The 22716-nt window shown below is 34.8% G+C and overlaps 4 protein-coding genes across 4 annotated transcripts; all 4 read right to left on the reverse strand.

The window, feature by feature from the left end:
* Positions 1-966: 966 nt before the first annotated feature.
* On the reverse strand, positions 967-5712 carry LOC145571488 (rho GTPase-activating protein 1-like). The gene is made up of 5 exons (XM_081630521.1): positions 4988-5712; positions 3371-3491; positions 3030-3149; positions 2517-2747; positions 967-1893 (listed from the first exon to the last, which is right to left on the reverse strand). Exons 1-5 carry the CDS (start codon positions 5431-5433, stop codon positions 1384-1386), a joined length of 1428 nt encoding a protein of 475 aa, XP_081486647.1. The 5' UTR covers positions 5434-5712; the 3' UTR covers positions 967-1383.
* A 3830-nt stretch (positions 5713-9542) lies between these two features.
* LOC145572743 (uncharacterized) lies at positions 9543-10148 on the reverse strand. Its single transcript, XM_081631714.1, has one exon. The coding sequence runs from the start codon at positions 10146-10148 to the stop codon at positions 9543-9545; it is 606 nt and encodes a 201-aa protein (XP_081487840.1).
* Positions 10149-11168: 1020 nt separating this feature from the next.
* On the reverse strand, positions 11169-11921 carry LOC145571489 (uncharacterized). Its single transcript, XM_081630522.1, has one exon. The coding sequence runs from the start codon at positions 11897-11899 to the stop codon at positions 11285-11287; it is 615 nt and encodes a 204-aa protein (XP_081486648.1). The 5' UTR covers positions 11900-11921; the 3' UTR covers positions 11169-11284.
* Positions 11922-18695: 6774 nt separating this feature from the next.
* Positions 18696-22050, reverse strand: LOC145571490 (uncharacterized). Its single transcript, XM_081630523.1, has 2 exons — positions 21750-22050; positions 18696-19520 (listed from the first exon to the last, which is right to left on the reverse strand). Exons 1-2 carry the CDS (start codon positions 21826-21828, stop codon positions 19141-19143), a joined length of 459 nt encoding a protein of 152 aa, XP_081486649.1. The 5' UTR covers positions 21829-22050; the 3' UTR covers positions 18696-19140.
* Positions 22051-22716: the final 666 nt, after the last annotated feature.

The raw sequence follows: 22716 nt of genomic DNA on the forward strand, positions 1-22716 counted from the left end.
TTTGGGTGTGGAAGAAAGTCACTCCCCCTGAGGAGTTGAAGGGTAGCTTCCATATCGTTGCCTTTTTATCTATTATTACAATGTTAGTTTCATCAATTTGAGAATATTTTTTGTAAAAAAAAAAAAAAAAAAAAAAAAAAAAAAAAAAAAACAAAAAAATTGAGGATATTCCAACCAAAATGCCTAACAAGTTTTGTTCCTATTTGGTGAGGAAATGACTCTCTTCCTCCATCTTTCTTACATAAAATGACCAAAAATAAAATAAAATAAAAATATGACGTTAACCGCAATTGAAAGCGTCATCTAAATCATTTTCCCAATTATTGGTCATGTAATTCCTAATTCACGCTTGCATAACCACTAAACATGCTCTAACTTTGCATGATGTGCAACATAATATGATTGTATTTACTTTACAATTGAGAGATTCATGTTACCTAGTAATATTATTGATTTGTATTTTATGAATCTAATTCGTGGAATCGTAGCTATTAAGAAAAAAATACATAACTTGCATTTCCATAATAATAGTTTTATAGGCCTTAACCGTACATTTTAGAAAAGACTTTTAAACAAAAAATTTTAAGATTTATTTTTAGTACTCCGCATATAACAATGAATACATGTGTAAATAAAGATGAAACGAGACTATTATTACAAACAAAAATAGCATAATCAAATCACTACTCATTTTGCAAGGTTACTTATAAAGTAACAAATATCTTTTCAAGTCATTTTAGACTGTCAAACTATGAAAAATATAGCATTCAGTATTTACACATTTAAATTATGGAGGATTTCTTTTTCAAGTGCGCTGTAACATCCCTTAACAAAAATCTCTTAATTATGGTTCTCAAATTTTGTCAAGACTTTCATGTTACATTGCTGTTTTTCCATATCCAACAAACAAATTACGATCTCTGAAAAAATTAGAAGCATAATTGATCTCTTACAAAGATAAAACTATGATTAAGTGAATCGTAGTACTCGTATTAACGAAAAATTAATTCTTTCACCCCTGCTGCTATGTATAAACTAGAGTTTGAAAAGAGATACAATAGAGTTATTCACTACACCCAGATCAGATATACAAGCTGCCATATTTCTCATGGAAACAGTCAGGAAGGCAATCACTGTAAGAATCACAATTTTCCAAAGATTTACCATGTTTGTGACTAGCACTAGTTTACAAGAACCTGTTAGCTATCCGTGCTATGTGTCACGAGAGATCAGAAAGCAAGCTAGAATACCCAGGAGAGAAGGAGACTGGGCAAAAAAGACAGTTAAATAAAATTGCAAGCAATTAAGAGTCATCCCAATTCCGATTTACCATTTTGAATCAAAGAGCAAAAGCCTAGACAAGCCATCTAAGCAGACCTGCTTTTACCGCCAAGCTTCAACGTGCTCTATCCTTGAACTCACACAGCCCAAGTTGCTCATGGTCTTTGGTTTGTCCATGGGTCGCACAGGAGGCCGCCCACTTAAACTTGCAGGGTCCTTCCTGACTACAATGGAGGCACTCGATTGAAAAAGAGGTCCTGTACGGATCTTTAGACTGGATTGTAACCCCTTAAAAGATTGCCAATGGAAAGGCGAATCATCAGAATCATCTCCATCCTCGGAGTGCTTAGTATCATGGGGGCTGTCAAAAACAGGTTCATCATCAGATGAATAGTGATCAGGCTCTGATACCTCGGTTTCTTCAAGATAATCTCCCAGACAGGCCTGTGACGGGCTTTGATGTCCGCTCTCATCTGAAGGTCCTGCACAAGAAGAAGGACAAGAAGGGGCTATCCTTGCGTCTTCTCTGTCTTGCAGTCTTTTCGTGATTAGGGTTTTGAGGAAGTTCATCACTTGGACAGCGTACATCAAAGCAGTTAAAGGATCTGCCATCTACAAATAAAAAGCAACTCATTGGTAAAAGCCTTAAAGAAAGCCAATTCTCTTGCAATCCAGTGTCATGCTAGAAAATTTCATACATGATTAAATGAAGAATTAAGTAAATTTAGCCCCATGCATGGCAATCAGACACAAACTGTAGATTACAGAGTACAAGAAGGAAACCATAGCATGGTTATTGGATAACGATGCATTAGACACTATTATTTGGCTTCCAATTCAATTGTAAGAAAACTATTTGGCTTCCAATAACTTCCACCGCAGATATATTTGTCCAGTACATTAAGTGATAATGGCTACAACCTAGCTGAAGATATTCAAGTGGTTCCCCGCACATATACCAAGTATTTCACATGTAATTATTCATCAAAGTAATTAAAAATGGTGTACATTTCTACAAAGCTTTGTTTAAGTGGATATATGACCATATATGAACATGTTAGGCCTATAAATTATAAAGTAGTATTATCTGACATATATTCCAGAATGTAAGCAGATCAAAGCTTCTAAGGTGAGCTGAAAAACTTAAAATTTTCAGCTATCTCACAAATAAACATCAAAATCAATACATTTTACTACTATTTCAAGTCTAAAGGGGCAGGTAGTGATTGGTATACCTGTGTCATATTTGGAGCAAACACCATAGCAATGTTGTGAGCATTCATCTTATTGTACTGTTCTTCTTCAACAACATCAGCCATCAAGTTGATGGCCCAGTCAAGCAAAGAACTCTCCGTTGAAGGAAGCAGCCTTACAAGCTCAACACAATCATCTTCAGTCTGGCACTGCATCACATCCTCGGGTTCCAAAGGATCCAAAACACCAGTTGGGAGTTCTCTAAACCATGCCTGGAGAAAAGAATGGAAATTAAAATCAGCAGGAGAACTTTACTGGAAAGAGACAATTCAAGATACTTAAAATTTTAAGTTTTGAAAGTATGTGAATAACAACCATTTTGGGAGAAAATTTTTCACAGCATAAAATTTTCACAACAGTTGGGAGTTCACTAAACAATGCTCTATGATTTTTACGTATTATGAGATTCCAATTTCAAGCAGTTCTCTGTATAAGATTCAGAACCAAGCAAGAACAAAATCGCTTGTCAATGGATACCAAACTCATAGTTATACCTTGATAAGGCCAGCTAGACAATGAATATCTATGTCTTCTGGTATAATACCCCCATTTAATTGGTCTCTAACAAACTCCTCCTGACTATTGTCTGCGGTAATTCTAAATATTCCCTCCTCCTGCAGACACAAAATTACACTGTTAATGCCGAAATGCAAAAAAAGATTAAAAGAAACACATTTAAAAGGAGTAAATCACCCCCCCCCCCCCCAATGGATAATCTTCAAGAGTCCAACCAACACAAAGCAAGAATTAATCCAATAATTTCATCAGGATTTAGGACTGTAGCAGGATGTTATAATTTCCATAGAATATACAAGAGATCGCATATTAGCATGACCTGCAAGCCTCCTTGAGCATAGAGACGCCTTTGCATCAATATAAGTATTGTTGGCACACAATTGCCTCTAGAGTCATATGATAGTTGCATGGATTCTGTGGAAACACCAAAAACTGATGTACTGCACATTTAAATGAATCCAGATTAAGAGAAAGCTGAAACTACAATGCAGCACAAATATCGATAGTATAAAACTTGTTAATTAAGACAATAATGCTAAGTACTAGAAAATATGTATCTATCTGGAAAGAAATGTAGAATGAGAGTGTCTAGACTTGCATAAATGAAAAGGGAACCATATTAGACTAGTACTCCAACCATAATAATCTTGTTTTTTAGTAACAAACAAATAACTAATCTCAAAATAAGATTATGTATAAGACATCTATGAACATGGATTCATAGCTTTAGATTTGCCTCAGATGTGATTCAGGTATGATCATGGAATAATATGAAAGGTATATCTTTATTTGACAATCAAATGTAAACCTGAATATCTCTAATCCTTCAATATTGGAATGCCCTCCTCTTTGGTTTTTAAAGTGGTTGACTATTGTCTAATATCACAATTTAACGACAAAGTGCACAGTGTACATCATAGACTCATCAGATAGATTTTATGTAATCTTCTATACTGTCAATACACAAACATTACCAATGACCCCCTGTAGATGACTACGGAGTATATAGCAATGTGTACAGAAAATTGCCATTGACCCTCTACAGATGACTATATGGCAAGAACAAAGTCAGAACATCATAAAGGCCAAACCATCAACCTCATATACGCAAAGGAAATGTCCCAGATTATTTGCTATGGAGTACTGCGTAATCTTAGGCATAAAAATTGCATGATTTTGCTTCAGGATTTTGTTCATGAAGCCAAAAATCCAGCTCCAGATGCATCTAATGCTCATGCCCTCCGCCCTCATCACATTACACCCAAAAATAAAAAATTATTTTACTACTTTACACCCAACAATTATCAAATCACAGATATAATCCCCATTTCTCCCAGAATAAAGATACTTTTTAGGAACAACGAGCCTGACGCTCATCAATCTGGACATGCTTTGCCCTCACATTATCCATCATCAACAAAAACACATTTTTACATAATGCACCAAATGCAATAAGCCCTGAATTTACCAAATTACAATCACCATTAACAAAACGGTCAAAATCCCATCTCACATAATGCACCAAATACAAATATCCATATCAATTTCAATATCAACTAACTTACAAAAATTTAATCCGAAAAATCACCCAAAAAAACAAATGCACCTTGCTTTAGCAAAACCCCGGCTCACATAATACATCAATTACAAAACACCCACATCAAATTATCACAAAAAATCAACCAAAACAATAAATGTACCTTGGTTTAGCAAAATCCTAACTCACATAATGCATAATTACAGAATACACACATTAAATTATGCTTTTATACCAACAAATTCATAAAAATTAACCCAAAAAAGCAAATGTACCTTGGTTTAGCAGAATCCTATCTCACATAATGCATAATTACAGAACACCCACATCAAATTATGCTCTTATACCAACAAATTCAAAAAAATTAACCAAAAAAAGCAACCACAAAAGCAAATGTACCTTGCACTAGGAGCCCTTCTAGGAACTTCAGGCTCAAATTCAACAGGCAAACCTAAGAAGCCATTAAACCTATCAAATGTGACATGAGCCACGTGGCGGACATTCGTAGGCCAACCAATATCCATACCAGAAGAAAGATGATCTTCCCTCTCAGTGCTGCAACCAATTAAAGACTTCCTAAACAAAGCTACAAGAAGAGCCAGGAAGGAAAGCTCTTCCCTTTCTTTCTCTCTCCTCTTCAAACTTTCACTTCTCTCTCTAAAACTTGAATTTGAATCACTATCACAATCACAATCAACCCCACTATTTCTTCTTCTATCTACAGAACTTGAGCTTGAATTAGAATTAGGGTTTTGATTTTGATTATAAGGCTGGAAAAATGTATCAGAAGGGGTACTTCCTGGGGATGATGAAAAATGAGATGGAGAATGTAATACTTCTGTCATTTGTGTCAATAAATCAAATGGGTATCAAAAAATTTAAAAAAAAATCAAGAATTTTGACAGAATTTTTCAAAGATCAAATTTTTTTAATGGGGTTTTTGAAAAGGATGGAAATTGTGAGTGGGATTCAAAGAATAAGTAAAAATGGAGGACGTGGGAAACATAAAGAAGAAAATTTTGGGTGAATTTCTACAGCTCTGCAAAAGAGCGTTGAACTAGCAGAGGAGAGAGAAAGTGAGAGAGATGATGAACAAGTTTTTTTAGGGAGTTGTTTGTTGTTGTTTGAGTATTAAATTTGAGTTTAATTAATCATTTATTGAGACAGTTTTTTGGGCAGTTTTGCATTAATACATAATTTAGGTGGACCACTTTTCATAATTTTTCTACCATTTTCCTATTTTATGGGGATGTGTTTGTTCTTCAAAAATACAAGTATGTGTCTTCCCTCCAAAACGTGTTGTTGTCTGTATATAGACAATTTGAGGTTCTTATTTAGAGCAAGATTAGCGCAGTGTTATCTTAATATTTTAATTCATTGTCACATTAGGTTTTTAGATTAAGTTTAATTTTTTTACTAATTTATAATTATGTTAAGACTTCTTAAAACTCGATAAAATTTATCTCTTCAATCGCTTAGACTCATTTTTTTAAGCTTGCTGAAAGGTACGCACCCGTTATGTTCACCATTCCTAGGGATGCTGGCTTCAGGCGGTTACCTCAATGGTCGTCTTCTAAATTAAATTATTAAAGTTTTTATTTAAAAAAAAAAAAAGATTAATTGAGTGTTAAATTGAGTCTAGGTTGAGTCTTGAGTTTTCAAGACTCCACTTCAGATTTTGTTAAGACTTAGTTTCTTAAATGCATTAAAAAAACAAAGTCTTGTCTTAAGATCACAAAACCAAAAAATGATGATGTCATCCTAAGTCTTAAGACTCAGGGCTAATCTTGCTCTTACATGTGTTTGGAAAAAAAATCTAATAGAGTAGAAGTAAATTTGGATAAGTTTTTCGGTTATGTTTCGACCCTTAAAAATTGGAGGGCGAGAAGTAAATCAAAACTTAAACCACATTATCTGAAATTGTCATTCTTATCTTGATACTTACTATAGTATGTGCAACAATGCATTAAATCGATTTTTCATTTACGATATATATTTATGTTGACAACTAGATAAGTAAAATTTGAAAAATCTCGTATACATATACAAGAGTATCTAATTATCTACTGAGGTAAGACTTGACTTTTAAAAATAGTGGTTTTTCGTCACAAGAACAAATTTAAAAGTTCTAAACAAAATGTTACATTTTTATAAAAAACATATGGTATTATTGCTAGTTTATATATATGAAGTATAAAGTTTTGAGCTAGAAAAAAACCCGACTTATATGTGACCTGATCTAACTCTAATGTAATCTGATCCAGGATTTGATGTGCATGGACACAATAAAGCATGAATCACATTCGACTAATTAAGCTTGATCTTACCCCATTTAGTGACTCGAATTAACACTTGTCGCTATATCACTCCAAAGCTAGGGTTTTACATCTCACATTTAAAGAAATAAATACCATAACTTTTATACTAAAAACCATATGCTGGTACATTTTTATTGTATTAACAATCAAATGCCTTAACCCTAACTTTATCTTAGGCCCTGTTCTCATCAGATTATTTTTAGTTCAGTTCTTAATTTCCTTCTCTCATAAATATTCAGTTCAGTTCAGCTCTAATAAGTTCAGTTCAATTCAGTTCAGTTCAGCTCAATTCAGTCAATGAGAACATGCCCTTACTTTTCATTTTTACAGTATACTTTGTATCTCCCTTCTTGCCTCCCACATCATTGTACCTTGTTATTTGTATATCCAAAATAACAAGACAAAAGTGAAACAATATACTACAGTTTTACCCATGAAACATACTAATAATTTATGATAAGACATTCTAAAATTATATAAACTCATTTAACATTATTATAACTTAATTTAGCTGTAAATTAACATAACCTGTTATTAATCATCAGCGAAATTTATTTACTGAACTTTTTTTTTTTTTATCTAAACTTCTTTTATTTTTTGTAAGAGAAAATAAAATGCATCGACAATACCTTAATCTCCCGACAATTTTTTAGGACTATCTAGTTGGTAGTAGCACATAAGCACATACAAATATACGATGATACAATCACAAATCATGTGTTGTGTGCTATATCTGTGTTGCTTGGTGGTCTATCGTGTAATATAAATCTAAGGGAACTTGAAAACATGTCACCCTACTCTTAGTTTCAAACTATCATCACGCATGCATGTACCATGCTATCATTACACGAGGAGACTAAGATCTAATTATAAAAAGAAAATTAGGTCATCAAGCTTCAAAAGCAAAAATCATACCACCTTAGAAAAATTAATGTTTTTTCAACTACTATATGGTTTTATAATTGGCTATGGTTTAGCTAAATTTGGAACATCATTATTATGTTGCCACTGCGATGAGATTTACACTCATAAAGAAGAAAACTAAAGAATAATTATAATTTCCTCTTTATTAATTTGTGATTAGTACCAAAAGATTATGTAAATAAAGATCTAAAAGTGTCACTTTCATGTAATCCGTCAAAAATAAAAACAAAATGTGTGACAATATCATGTCACATGCCTATAAGCTAACTGTATCTTACCCACCATTATCAAGATTGATGAAGCGAAGTCAATGGTTTTCCCTTTCTTACTACTTCAATATTTGAAATTTTAAATTAAAGGTGTAATACTTCGTATCTAGCTAATTTGTCCAAGTTGAACTTCCAAGATTAATAGATTATGTAAGAAGTCAAATAACAGTGTATTTTATTTTCATTTTAAAGTCCTTGTATTCTTAATTTACTAAAGTACAGCATATAATTACTTGGGAACACCATTAGGAATAATTGTTATGCGACTTTGAGTCAAGGCTTTCACATTTTTTGGGGATTATTATTTAAGGAAATAAATAATGTTGTACATTTGAAGAATTGTAGCTATAACATACTCCGTAATACTATATGGACTATAAAATTATAAATTAAGGCCCCGTTCACGTCACCTTATTTTTGTTGAACTGAAATTATTTTTACTAAAATAAAATTATATTTGCTAAACTTAACTAATTTTTACTGAACTGAAATTATTTTTACTGAACTGAAATTAATTTTACTGATTTTCTATTATAATTCTTCTTTAAGAAAACTAAATTTTACTGAACTGAACTTATTTTTACTGAACTGAAATTATTTTTATTGATTTTCTATTATAATTCTTCTTTAAGAAAACTGAATTTTACTGAACTGAACTTATTTTTACTGAACTGAAATTATTTTTACTGATTTTCTATTATAATTCTTCTTTAAGAAAACTGAATTTTACTGAACTGAACTTATTTTTACTGAACTGAAATTATTTTTACTGATTTTCTATTATAATTATTCTTTAAGAAAATTGAATTTTACTGAAATGAACTTATTTTTACTGAACTGAAATTATTTTTACTGAATTGAACTTATTTTTACTGAACTAAAATTATTTTTACTTAATATTAAGTTTTTTAAGGTGAAGTGAACGGGGCCTAATTGAGGTGTTGATTCATTTGAGATACAAAACTTTAACATTAGTGTCAGTTTTAATATGTAATTCAATTTAATACAAAATATTATATATGGAAATTTTATTATAAAGACTACAGTTAACATAAAAATTAAAAGGCTGGTAACCAACCTAAAACATATGAACAAATCTCATGATATAACTTTTTTGATCTAAAAATTGGAGACATTTTCTATCTCATAATATGATTCCGTCTCATACTCTCATCTACAAATGACTTGTTAACAAAATGTTTACAAAGACCACATAATTACAATCACAATTAACAGTGTAACACAAGTACACAACCTCACAAGTTTTGAAAATCTTCAGTGGGCCTTGTTTCCTTTGGGCCTTTAGCTGACAAATATGAAATGGACCATAAACGAAAAAAGAAGATACAAAAAACCTACAATACAAAAAATTTCAGTCTAACCCAAAACCTCTATTTTTTTTTCTCTTTTTTTAGTCAACCCAAACCAAAACTTAAAATTTTACTAAACAAACAATTGCAAGCGAGACTGATTCTCTTGATCAATGACATCAAGCATAACAGGATCAATGATGATGCGGCTATCCACGTGGACCTTAAACTTCGGGGCCCACATAATCATCTTTGCCCAACCACAAATATCCACCTCAGCATCAATAGCCATTGCTCTTTTCGTAACATCCCCAATAAACCGCTTTACATGATGGGCCAACTCCTGCCCATTTAGCCGGGCCTGAAGTCGCAACAATTGACACGAATTGGGCGGCTGTGATCCAGCTGGAACATGGGCCGAGCCCAAATAAGACCCATCATAGTAAATCGAAAGTGACGTGGCGGAGTAGCGGACAGGTAGGATGTTCGGGTTAGTGACGTGTATAGTGAGGATGAGGTCCGCATCAAGTCGCGGGAGTTTTTTATTATTAGTAAGCTCCTCGTTCGAATACGAATGCTCCTTATTGATCGAGTTTTTGAATTTTAATTGTAACGCCGTGAGGCTAACAAGTCGAAAGCTGGGTACTTTCGGCTTGACGAAGAAAAAAGTGGTGGCTGCGGTGGCGGCTGTGGCTCCAATGAGAGCCGAGGTCCAACTCCAATTTACTTTTTTGCCCATGGTAAAATCCCAACCATGGGCAGAAAAAGTTAATTTTTTTAGAAGAAATTATGGATGTTAAGAGGATTGAATTGAGGGGAGGAAAGAGATAATGGGGTGAAATTGGGTTGATTGTTAGAGAATTTGGCTATTTAGTGATTGCTGAGTCCCAATGAGTCAAGTAGATATAGTATGACAAATAGATGAAAAGTTGTTGGGTCAATTTGTAATTTGTCATTTCCCAATTTTTCATATTTTTGGAGTGCGCAATTTGTTAATGTAGGCGTTTTCCCATACTATTTGAATGTGGGCATTTGAATAAGGAAGTGGAGTTATGGTAGGGTAGGACTATAACTGCTTTTTTTTTTTTTTTTTTTTTTTTTTTTTTTTTTTTTTAATTTTTTATTGGGTCCTAAATTGGTCATGCAATGTGAACTTGTGAAGAGCCGAAGAGGTCTTTATTATACTCCATTGCACATAGAACATGTGTGAAATTTCTTACTTCTGTTTGTGTTAGATGGCTTGGACCAACCGTCCACTTTTTTCATTGGAGCATGACTTGGGCCTGTTTTGATTTGCTGAACTTAACTGAACTAAAGTCAACTGAATATTTTACGAGTGAAGGAAATTAGGAATTGAAGTGAACTGAACTGAACTAATTGGAGCTGAACTAAACTAAGCTAAAAATTAGCTGAAGAGAACAGGCCCTTAAGTCACTTTAGTCAAGTCACCTTTTCACACTTTAGATATAATTGACGAGATTACAACTACATTGGTTTTTCAAGGGAGTGTTGGATTTGAGTTTTAGACTGATAACTCGGAATGTTTTAAACTTTGTTTCTCATCTTAATTGATTTAAGTGCACCAAAGATTGATTTTGGCACAATCATTATAGACTTATAGGAACCAAGTTTTAATGTTGTTTTCACATGTATTTGATTGAGTTGCCATGATTAATCATAATCCAAATTTGATGGGTAACATTGAAACATACGTAGTACGACAAATAAAACAAAATTAAGGAAAATATCCGTAGGATTGAAATAGTCCAATTTTGATAGGGCAATTTAAATAGCAACCAAAAAATTTTCATTCACACAAAAAATAAATCAAATAATTAATTAAATAAGTAAATTACACGAATGAAATTCAATAAATCAAGAAACAAAAAGGTCCATCTGAGATTTATTTTCCTGATCAATAACATCAAGAAAAACAGGATCAACGGACACACGACTTTCCACGTGTACTCTAAACTTATGGTCCCACCACAAAACTCTCGCTGCACCGTCCACGTCAACAGCAGCATCAATCACCATCTCTCTCTTGGCCACGTCAGCCAAAAACCGTCTAGCATGGTTAGCCATGAGCTCCAACCCACTAAGCCGAGCCGGGAACCGGAGGAGCCGACAAGAGCGAGCCGGCTGGGACCCAGCTTCCATCTGAGCCGAGCCGAGGAGTGCGCCGTCGTAGAAGATAGACATGGTGGTTGAGTCGTAATGGATGGCTACGATGTTGGGGTTGTTGACGTGTACGGTTAGGATGAGTTCGGCGTCTAGAGCTGGGAAATTGAGTTTGAAGGCGGTTAAGTCGATGGAGATTACCTCGAAAGCTGGGTCACGTGGTCGGGCGGTAATTAGCGCCGCCGATGCTGCCGCCGTTGTTGCGCCGATAATGGCGGATGACCAGTTCCATTTTCGGGCTCGGGTTTGGGCTTGGGCTTGGTGGGTGGTTATGCTGGGGATTGGGGGTGTTTGAGATTGCGCACTCATTTCTGTGAATTTCTGAAGTTGATGTTTGATTTGAGGAGGGTAGGAAATGAAAGAAGGGGATTTGGTGGTGTATTGGTGGGTGAGGGAGAAATTGACTAATTTGCCCTTGTTTGTAATTCAATTTGGGCCTTGTTTGTAATTTCTTGTTCAGTCTTGCTTTGATTGATCAGTTTTCAATCCTATGCAAATGGTGCAATAGATAAAACATCAACATATGAATATGAGATTTGTAAATTTACACTAATCATACACTTTAATAGTTATTTATTTATTATTTATTCTATTTATACATTTGAAATGACAATTATGCAAGGCTTTGTCTGATTCGTCTTGATTTATACTTCAAAAATATTCATTTTTTTAGTTAAAAGAAATTAATTGTATAAAGTGTGCGTGTAGACAAGCTTCAAAACTCAAAAATTGCAATTACAAAGAACAAAAGAGCGTAATCCGTATAAAATAAAATAAGGAAGGTTAGAAGTTGATCAAACATTTTTGTGACTCCTGAATGGAATATAGGCGCAATATTATAAGATGGAGAAAGTATTACATTATCAATTTTTTCAAAATTTCTATTCAATTAATTTAGGGTCCTAATTACAAAAAATATACTCCGTATATGAATTAGATATCAAAGACCAAAACCTATATGTACCTCACCCTCACTCTTTTTTTTGAATACATTTAATATAGTTTTCCCTACCTTTTTTCTCAACAACCTAATTACCTAATATACATACGCATCTAATGTAATAAGTTACATTACTATATATTTGTATGATTTGAGAGTGAGAGATAGCTCAAGTGGTTAGAGCTTCCTTCCCGATTTCAGGATCGATCTCATTCTCACCCTTGTGGCTCTCCAAACACTAAAAAAAATACATTTGTATGACTTCAGCAAGTCTAGTTTTTCACAAACTAATGTGAGATTAAGAGGGTGGCCGAAACTGATTGTATATGATGTCTTAATTAGTACGAAGTACATGCTAGCTAATGTAACTGGCTGCAAAAACTTACAATTAAATGGGTAAAATGGCTAGATTAACCATAAAATCAATTAATGGTAACACTAGCTTTATTAGGGGTCATATTGATGAGCATAAATGTCGTATCTTATGGTGTTATGCAGGCCAGATAGGCTTCTACAAAAGTATGTACTATAAACGCATTCCCATCAAAATAATTGTGTTTGATCATGTAACTAGCAAGGAGTATAATCATATTCCCGTCAAATCCGTATTGTATTCATTTATGTCTTTGATAAACAAGTTTAAGTTTCACGAGACATTTACTAATTGGATATTATATTTCATGTCATTCACATACGATTAAAAGTTCGATCCCTCGCAACAATAATTGAGAGGGGATGGTAACTTTTTTTTTTTTTTTTTTTTTTTTTTTTTTTTTTTTGTTTTTTGAGGGAAACACATCGAGCTATTTTATTAATCAATCAATAAAGAGTCTGAGAGTACATAGGGAGCAACCTCATTTGGACAATGATTAATCCAAACTTGTTCAACACCAAAAGGCAATAATCTAGCTAAGTGATGGGCAACAAAATTTCCATCACGTTTAACATGTGACCAAGAGAAAGAATTAAAAGCACTACTCAAAGACAATATGTCTTCAATCACTTGGGAGGAGATGGTAACCTAATCACTCATAACCGATCCTCAAATTCGAATTAGCTCAAAGGATTAACCGGGTTAAACACTAAAAAACATACAATAATTTTTTTTTTTTATTGGATTAATACATACTTTTACTTCATTTTACAATCTGATACATTCTAAATAATCAAATTTCTACATACCCCAGTTATCTAGCAAGTTTGTGGCATAGTTGAATTTTGTGCAACATTCTTAATCAAGGACTTGGAGTTGGGATCAGGAGGGAGCGTGGGAGAAAAGAATTTAGTTTGCGGATTGGTTCTTGGAATGTGGGGTCTCTTACGGGAAAATCAGCAGAATTGGTAGAAGTAATGAAAAGACGACGCGTGAACATCATGTGCCTCCAAGAGACAAGATGGACAGGAGAAGGAGCTCGAGGCTTGGTTTTGGGGTATAAGGTATGGTATGTTGGGCAAGAAACGAGCCACAGAACAAGGAATGGTGGAGCTAGGAACAGAGTTGGTGTGGTTCTCGATGAGAGGTTGGCAAAAGAGGTGATCGAGGTCTATCGGAAGAACGATAGGTTGATAAGGCTGAAGTTGCTATGTGGCAAGGAGATTGTGAATGTTATCAGTGCTTATGCTCCCCAAGTGGGTTTAGATGCAGAAGAGAAACGACAATTTTGGGAGGACCTAGACGAGGTGGTGCAGGGTGTCCACCACTCAGAGAAGTTATATATTGGAGGGGATCTAAATGGGCACGTTGGGGCGAGCCGAGATGGCTATGAGAGTGTCCATGGAGGCTTTGGGTATGGGCAGAGGGACGCCGGTGGTGAAGCTATTATGGATTTTGCCCAATCATATGATTTAATTTTGGCTAATACTTGGTTTAAGAAGAGGGATTCACACTTGATAACTTTTCGGAATGGAGCAAATGCAACTCAAATAGACTTCCTGCTCACAAGGAGCATAGATAGACAAAGTTGCATAAACTGTAAGGTTATCCCAGGGGAGAGTGTGGTCACCCAACACCGGCTATTGGTAATGACTATTCGTCTGAAAGAGAAGGCGAAGAAAAAAGTTAGACAAGAAGAACCAAGGATAAGATGGTGGACCCTAAGGGATGCAAAAGCTAAGGTTTTTACAGAAAAGGTAATTGAAGAAGCGGATTGGGATGGAGAGGTGGATCCGGACATGACTTGGTTACGAATGAAGAACTGTTTCCTAAGAGTGGCCAAAGAGGTCTTAGGGGAAGTAAGGGGAAGAACTTCGGTACAGAGAGATACTTCGTGGTGGAATGAAGAGGTGAAAGCAGTAATTAAGCAAAAAAGGGAATGCTATCAAGCCTTAGGAAAATGTAGGAGTGATGAAACCTTTGCAGCGTATAAGGAGGCTAAGAGTAAGGCAAAGGCAGCTGTTCGCCAAGCAAAAGAAAAGGCATATCAGGAGGTTTATGAAAAGCTTGATTCCAAGGAGGGAGAAAGGATCATTTATAAGATGGCAAAGAGAAGACAAGAGGCAAGGAAGGATATTGGCATGGTGAAGTGTGTCAAAGATAAGAACCAAATGGTCCTAGTGCAAGAGGAGGGCATCAAGGACAGGTGGAAGGGGTACTTCGATGAATTATTTAATGGAAGTAATGGAGTTGTGATAGGAGATACCTCTATGAGTGATGAAGAAATCAACATGGAGTATGTGCGAAGGATTAGGAGAGTAGAGGTGGAGATTGCACTGAGGAAGATGAAACCTAAGAAGGCGGTTGGCCCTGATGGGGTACCGATAGAGGTGTGGAGGTGTTTGGGTAAGATTGGTATTGATTGGTTAACAAACCTTTTCAACAAGATATGGACGGCTACAAGGATCCCACAAGATTGGAGGAAGAGCACCTTGGTCCCGGTTTATAAAAACAAAGGAGACGCTCAAGATTGTTCTAACTATCGAGGAATTAAGCTTATGAGCCATACTATGAAGTTGTGGGAAAGGGTGATTGAACAAAGGTTGAGGGCATGCACAAGCATTTCAGATAACCAATTTGGTTTTATGCCTGGGAGATCTACTATGGAGGCAATCCATTTGATAAGACAAATGATGGAGTTTTATAGGGTAAAGAAGAAAGATCTTCATATGGTCTTTATTGATTTAGAGAAGGCATATGACAAGGTGCCAAGAGAGATACTTTGGTGGGCAATGTTGAAGAAAGGTATCCCACGAAGGTATGTAGACCTAGTTAAGGATATGTATCGGGATGTGTCAACAAATGTGAGGACATGCGGAGGGTTGACAAAAGATTTCCCTATTACAATCGGATTGCATCAAGGGTCTGCATTAAGCCCTTTTCTTTTTGCAACGGTTCTAGACGAATTAACTAGACCAATTCAAGATGAGGTTCCATGGTGTATGCTGTTCGCAGATGATATCGTTTTGGTGGATGAGACTAAGGATGGGGTTAATGTCAAGTTGGAGCAATGGAGGCAAAGGTTGGAATCTAGAGGGTTTAAGCTAAGTCGGAGTAAGACTGAATATTTGGTATGTCGTTTTGGCACTCAGAGGGGGACAAGCAATGAAGTGGTGAGTTTGGATGGAAAGGATTCGACCATGAGTGAATGTTTTAAGTACCTAGGGTCAATCATCCAGAAGAATGGTGACATTGATCAAGACGTGACCCACAGGATTAAGTCAGGGTGGCTTAAATGGAGAGCGGCCACGGGAGTGCTATGCGACCGCAGCATTCCCTTAAAGTTGAAGGGAAAATTCTACAGGACTGCCATAAGACCAGTGTTGCTCTATGGTACAGAGTGTTGGGCTTCTAAGAAAGAGCATATTAAAAAGATGGAGGTTACGGAAATGCGCATGTTAAGGTGGATGTGTGGAAACACTTTAAGAGATAGAATCAGAAATGAGGTTATTCGCAAGAAAGTAGGTGTGGCGGGCATTGTAGATAAATTAAGGGAAAATCGTCTGCGTTGGTTTGGACATGTAAGACGGAGACCCGAGGGTGCACCGGTGCGAAGAGTGGAAGAGTGGGACCATGGAGGGATTAAACGAGGAAGAGGGAGACCAAAGATGACTTGGTTGGAAGGAGTGAGGAAGGATATGAAGTGCATGGATTTACGTGAGGATGAAGTTTTGGATCGTAAGGGATGGAGGAGAAAGATTTATGTTGATGACTACACGGAATAATCAAATTTGGTTCATGTTAGCCGACCCCACTTTTGGGATTAAGGCTTTGATTGATTGATTGATTGATTGATATTCTTAAACAAGAATTAAAATCTAAAATCCACCTGTTTGTAAGCTTAAAATTGAATAAGATAGATTCCAAGCCCTAATAAAACTGTAGACAGAGTTAACCCAAGTTGTGCAGTTGCACAAGCTGATCCGCTGTCATCAGACTCATCACGCCACGGCCGTCCGCCACCATAACCACGACTTCTGCCACGACTACCACCATAATCACGACTGCTGCTGCCTCCATAACCACGACTGCCGCTGCCGCCTCCATAACCAGAACTGCGGCTGCTACTGCCACCAAATATCTTTCTGACTGTTACTGAACTGAATCGGTTGTCTTCTGACAATGCATCAGTTTCCTTATCATTATTTTCTTGCAAATCTGTGTGACAACAAATGTTTTTAGCTTTAACTTGCTTTTAACTAGTAAAAAGTTCATTGATTTATTATGCTAATTATATAAACCTTGATCATGTCCACACATCATCAAATCGTGCTTGATATAACAGTACACTACATTACTATTTACTAATACAACACTTTTATTTTTTTTTTGAAACAAACTAAGGCTCCGTTCACTTCATCTTAATTTTGCTGAACTGAAATTATTTTTAGTGAAACAAAATAATATTTGCTGAACTAAAATTATTTTTACTGAACTTAAATTAATTTTACTGACTTGAAATTATTTTTGTTGAAGTGAAATTATTTTTACTGATTTTCTATTATAATTCTTCTTTAAGAAAATTGAATTTTACTGAACTGAACTTATTTTTATTGAATTGAAATTATTTTTACTCAATATTTTTTTTTAAGGTGAAGTGAACATAGCCTAATACAACACTTTTAATCATAAACTACATTACAAAATCCAAAGAATATTTATATAATTGTCTATTAATTATATAACGACATAATAATACGATCTAACATAATAAAATTAATATCAACATGTATGTTCATGTATGTTTCTCTCAACATATTCTTGAAGTTCTTCTTTATCAAAACCATAACAAATCCATGTTTAGTACATATGCGGAATGATTAAGTAAATATAAGACGAAAGGAGTACTTAGTATCAACAACAAGCAATCATTAAAATTTAAAAAGATTGAATCTTGAAGAGATAGATAGAAAGCGTTACCTAAATTAGAGGCATTGGAAGCAATAATGTGCAAAATAAGCAGCAAGAAAACCAAAAACAATTTCATCCTCTTTTTTTTTTTCTTTAGGTTTTCGCAAATTTTTTTTCTGATATTTCTTGAACAAGGGATTCTCTAAAATCTGAACTTTAGCTAAGTTAAACGAGTTATTTTTATAGCGGAGATTGATTCGTAGAAGATAAATTTTCTATACTTCGTAAAAAATATCTGTTATTATAAAGAATTTGCTTAAGAATAAACCTAATTAAGGAAACTATACTCTTTAATAAGTTTGGAATCTTTAGTTTTGAAATTACAAACTTTCTTACTTCGTATTTCTTTTGCGTTGTTTAGGTATAAATACTCCTTTTATACTTTGGGTTTATATTGGGCTGCTTAATGGGCTACTAAGATTATAATTAGTTGTCAATTTGTTATGGATTTATAATGGGCAGCTTAACGGGCAACTTAGACACGGTATGACGTGTTTAGTCGTTGATTGTATGGTACTATCTACCCAAAGTTGTAAATAATGTGAAATGAAAGAAGTAATATTCTTACTCTTAAAAAACTTTATTTAGAATACATATTTAGGTTGTCATATTTTGGAGAAGAAAGCCTTATATAGATAATTATCGGGTAATATATTTATGTATTTAGGAGTAACCCTCTCATTATATGTTAGAATTTCAAGAATACTTTAGAAAATATACAAAGTAATTTTATTTTTTTGCATATATTTCAATATGAAGGACGTATGATCTGCTTTTTCTATCAAAATTAATTTATACTCATATTTATTTGGAACAAACTAACATCTTATTTATATATATATATTTGGAACAAACTAACAATTTATTTATGAAACAATAGGTTTTCTAATAAGTAAAATACTAGAAAATTGAGTGCATTATAGAGCTAATGCCTCATATCAACCAATTAATTTGAGTGCCATACAAATGGTACACAAACTACATTGGAATAGATTTGGATTCGTGCTTGAGTAAAATTTAGAAGCTAAAGGCTTCGTAATATTTTGTACAAGTATGCTAGATCGACCAGATAGTAGACCAAGACAAGTGCAACAACAGACACTTCTCTGGCAAGTGGAAATATCTACTCGTGGAATTGGTGGAAACGTACTTGTAGTCCAGTAGAGCAATGGATCGGAAGTCTAGCAGGGTTGTGGCATTGTTAAGAGTATTCCGTAATCCCCCAAAACTAAGAAATCTCACTCTAATATTCGTCTACTAGTAAGCTTAAAATCGAATAAGAAAGAATCCAAGACCTAATAATGTTGAAGGAAGAGTTAACCCAAGCTGTGCAGGGGCACAATTCGAGCCTCTCTGCTGGTGGTGACCCCTGTTTCTAGCGGCAGCAGCTGCTGCCCCAGCTGCTCCAGCTCCATAGAATGGGAGCATCCCTCCTCTTCCACGGCCTTCATTACCGCCAACTCCCCCTTCACCACCATGACCACCACTGCCAACACCACGGCCTCCACTACTATGACCCCCACCACCTCCATGACCGCCACCTCCATGACCACCACCTCCACCTCTCTTGCTAACTGCGCTGATATGCGTTCTACTGTCTTCCGACCATACCTGAGTTTCCTTGATGTTATTATGGTCTTGCGAATCTGCATAACACAAATGTAGTTAAACAAACACATCATAACGAACAAAATCAATCGGTCAATCAAAGCATTAATCCCATAAGTGGTGTCGGCAATATATTTGGTAATTCAACTTCTGCCCCCAAGAATGAATTTCAATTTATCCTGTTACAAGTCCTTACACACCCATTTCAAAAGTTGATTAAATGACCCAGTAGCATCTCCTAGAAATCACTTAAAACATAACGGCCTTACGAAAGAGAGCAATAGGGCATCCAAAGAAGCTCTCTTATGCACTCTTCCCTCACAGAAATTTTGCTTTTTCCACTGAGATGAGAAAAGAATGTACAAGAGAGTGGTAATAGATACTTTCATCACACAAAAAACCACTCTGGGCCTCAGACAAACAGAAGAACATTTGCTACTTTATCTACTTTTTAGGGCGAGATGATACATTTTGATGAAATTTGATGCTGGAGTGAAGCACATATAAAGTGTTAAAAGCACTTTTTACAATCTTGTGTGAGTCCGCCTCATACAAAGTTAATCACGATTAGTGACACTACCAAAATGTTTTGCTGAAAATTGAATTGGGATATCAGCTGATCAAACTGTTCCAGTTGGGGGGGAATGGGGCACATTGTCAAATAAAATGAATTATTGTGGTCCATAACTTATGGTGCCCACGTTCCAACTATATGTGGTAGCATATGTTCATGAGTTCATCGCCTCGTAAGTTTTCAATGACATAGGACCCTTCTTGTCATCACCTGTAATCAAAGTTTCATCAGTTTGTTTGGTATCTAGGGCTTCCTAGCCAGTTTCAACTACGAGTTTTACACTGTCAGACAGAAGTGCAGCACTCAAATCTTCTAACAAGGGAATAAGCAGTCAATAGGTTTTATTAGATCAAAATTCATCAGTGGAAGTCTATCCACTAGCCCAAATCAAGCTTTACTTCTAAGGACTAACGATATATATGTACTTCTAATCAGTCACGAGGTCAAGAACACATTATCAACCTTGTTCTCCAATTTCTTGGATTCGACCAAAAAATAATCAAAGGATAACCTACTAATTGTTTTTATGCACACAATTAAGCAAATTAGCTGGTTTAGCCCATACATAGCTAACACTTACTCAAAAGTCAAAACTCATGGCTCGATAAAAGATAAAATTCTTTGTTCATTTGTGTTACCCTCATTAGAAACTAAGCTTTATGAATAAATATGAAGGCACACTCCATGGCTCTTACAGTCTACAACACTACTCTACATTAAAAATCTTCATTGTAAAACCGGTTGCACCTTACAAGGTACAACCAAAGGGCCAAAGCCATTATTTGACTCATGTGCTCACAAATTACAAGCACATGGACACATAAATAACCTTGATACCATGCACAAAGTACAACCAGTAGTATATTGAAGTTTGCGCTCTACAACCTACCAACATTTTCAACGTCACATAATTTTCACTAGCCAACAACCACCTCTAAACGACTAAACCAATTAGAATCCCATGTTTTAATCAAATCCACATTTAGTGACCAAAATAAACAACTTTACTCCTTTTTTGGGTGGGGCAACAGGGTAGTTGAAATCAAATTTGGAACACAAAACACTGGCATTTTCTTTAATTGCTTTTGATTGACAATAACTTTAAAACAATAGATGGTCATTAAATGGAACAAAATTACAGTGCAATTCCAATCACATCTGATAAAATTGGAACGACACAGAGAAAATTAATTGATTTATGACATGATTTAGTGCAACTTCGTGCATCTTTGTAAATCAATACTTAAGACATGATCATTTAGTGCAACTTGCCGCATCTTTGTCAACCAATACAACTCCACATTTTCCACTTCCTACGAAATTCAACTTCACATATCATTGTCGTAACAACTCCACAATTTTCCACTTACTCAAAATTTCGTGTACATTTTATGTGAACCACTTAGTATAAAGTTACTCTAATAATTAAAACAAGAAGCCATGAATATAATCATATCTATTAAAAAGGCCAACAAAAAAACTCCTAAAATCTTTTAAGCATCAACTAAAATAATATCACACATCTTTCTACTACATAGAACACATCACATTATTAACAATTAAAACTAATATAGTAATTGTAAAAATCAAAGATAAACTATAATCAATGTTATAATAACTAATTAAAATAAATTGCAAAATAAGAAACTAAGACAACAAAATTAGTATTAGAAAAATGGCAGTATAAATTTACCTAGCTTAGAAGAATTAGAAGCGAGTAGCATGAGATGAATTTGCAGAAAAACCACCCAGAAAACCCAAAATAATTTCATTTTTATCGCAGTTTCTCTCTCCTCAAAAGTGAAGACACGGGATTCTGAACTTCATAGAAGCAAATATTTTGTTTTCCTTTTAAAAAAAATAAAAATAAAAAAAAAAGTTGGACAGGTGTTGCAGTGTAAAGGAAGCAGGGGAGAATAAGAAGTTTGCTTTAGAAAATAGAAATGGAAGAAGCGAAGAACTTTAAGGAAATATAGAGAAATAAGTTTGGAATTGTCCTTTTTTTTGATAACTTTTTTTGGGCTTTGGTTTATCCACTAAAGGATACGACTTTAGTTGTTAGGCACTTAGGCCCGCATATCTTGTGTTCACGTTTAACTATTTAAGTGCCTACTTTTCAAAAATGGTAAATTGGTCTCGTGAGAGATTGTTATATACAGTCGGGTGTACGATACACCTAAAAGTATTTATTTGTTCATTTGATAATAAAATGAGCAATAAAAATCATCGAAATGAGTAAAAAAATACTTTTGGGTGCACCGTGTATCCGGGTATATAAAACAATTTCTATGGTCTCATTATACCTAGCGGTTCCATTTATATTTCTCTCTCTTGCTTTTTCCAAATTTTTTATTCCTAATCATATCCACTTATATATTATTTTACTCTTTTGTCTTGAACTCTCTGTACACCCTAATGGAGTACTTAAAAAAAAATTAAAATGAAGGGAGTATTTGTATAGGATTTGGTTCAAATGTAAATTTGGAGAGAAGAAAGTGAGTGCATGAAAAATAATAGATTTTTCTTTTCAATATAGAAAATGACACAATTAAATTGGTTGGAAAGAGTTTTATTTTTACTCCGTAACAAATTACATAGTTTTTGTACTTGCTAAAGAAATTCAGAGAGATTGTTATATACACCCGGGTGTACGGTACACC

This window comes from Chenopodium album, chromosome 12 (genome assembly GCF_948465745.1).
Source record: "Chenopodium album chromosome 12, dcCheAlbu1.1, whole genome shotgun sequence".
NCBI lineage: Eukaryota > Viridiplantae > Streptophyta > Magnoliopsida > Caryophyllales > Amaranthaceae > Chenopodium > Chenopodium album.